At 41.0% G+C, this 1,007-nt stretch overlaps 1 protein-coding gene across 1 annotated transcript in view; it reads right to left on the reverse strand.

The window, feature by feature from the left end:
- Hikeshi (heat shock protein nuclear import factor hikeshi) overlaps window positions 1–1,007 on the reverse strand; it is a 22,682-nt gene that overhangs the window by 16,894 nt on the left and 4,781 nt on the right. Inside the window, exon 2 of the mRNA XM_021167215.1 lies at window positions 281–518. Within this exon, the coding sequence (XP_021022874.1) occupies window positions 281–518 (238 nt within the window). The remainder of the gene's footprint in view (window positions 1–280; window positions 519–1,007) is intronic.

Raw genomic sequence — 1,007 nt, forward strand, 5'->3', positions numbered from 1 at the left:
AAGAAAGAAGAAGAAGAAGAAGAAGAAGAAGATGCTCAGGAGCTCAGTAAAGTCCAAAGTAAATAGTGACTGGTTTCCCTCAGGGCCGGAGGGCCAGTATGGCATGCCCAAGCAGCTTTTACTTACGACTTTTCAAATGTTTATCATCTGTTCTTACAAAAAGAATATTATATACTACTCCTACTAAGAAAAAACATGGTGGAACCTTAAAAAGCTGTACTTCATGTTACATTGTGTATGAGAAAACTTAACTATGACACTATTTGAATGTGACTCTTACCAGATTTAAGACCTGATATTTTGAAGATGGCACTTGGCTTCCCATTCGTGACAAATCCTAGGAGCTGCCACACTGGCACCCCATTTGAATCAGGATAGGAAAAGTAGACAGATCCTCCCATGCCCTCAGGAAATGGGACTGTCCCCAGCATAAACACCACAACATGGTTGATATTTTCATAATCGGGCAAGTCAAAAACAAACTTATCCTCTGCCACTTGCTGGGCAGCCGTTTGCACCTAGAAAATAAAAAGCCAGTCTTAGTTCCAAGTTGATGAGTTACTGAAACCTCTAGTACTGCCACAAACTGTCACCAGTATGGTCATTATTACACGTAATATAATTTTGTTAGCATAATATTCTAATTACAAAACCACCAAATACATTTTTTTAAAAATCCAAAACCAAATATTTAGCCTTAAAATGCTCATTTTAAAATACTGCTACATTCTCTCAACAGCTCCCTAAGTTTTTACCTACAAAACCAAATAACTATGGTTTAAGAACATAGTGGCACAGGCCTAGAATTCCAGGACTTGGGGGGGTCATTCTCAGCTATGTAGCAAGTTTGAGGCTGCCTGGACCACATGAGATGCCGACTCAAATACATATAAGCCTTGTAAAAATGAGAAAGTGTGCCGGGCGTGGTGGCGCACGCCTTTAATCCCAGCACTCGGGAGGCAGAGGCAGGCGGATTTCTGAGTTCGAGGCCAGCCTGGTCTACAAAG

Source organism: Mus caroli, chromosome 7, assembly GCF_900094665.2.
Source record: "Mus caroli chromosome 7, CAROLI_EIJ_v1.1, whole genome shotgun sequence".
Classification (NCBI taxonomy): Eukaryota; Metazoa; Chordata; class Mammalia; order Rodentia; family Muridae; genus Mus; species Mus caroli.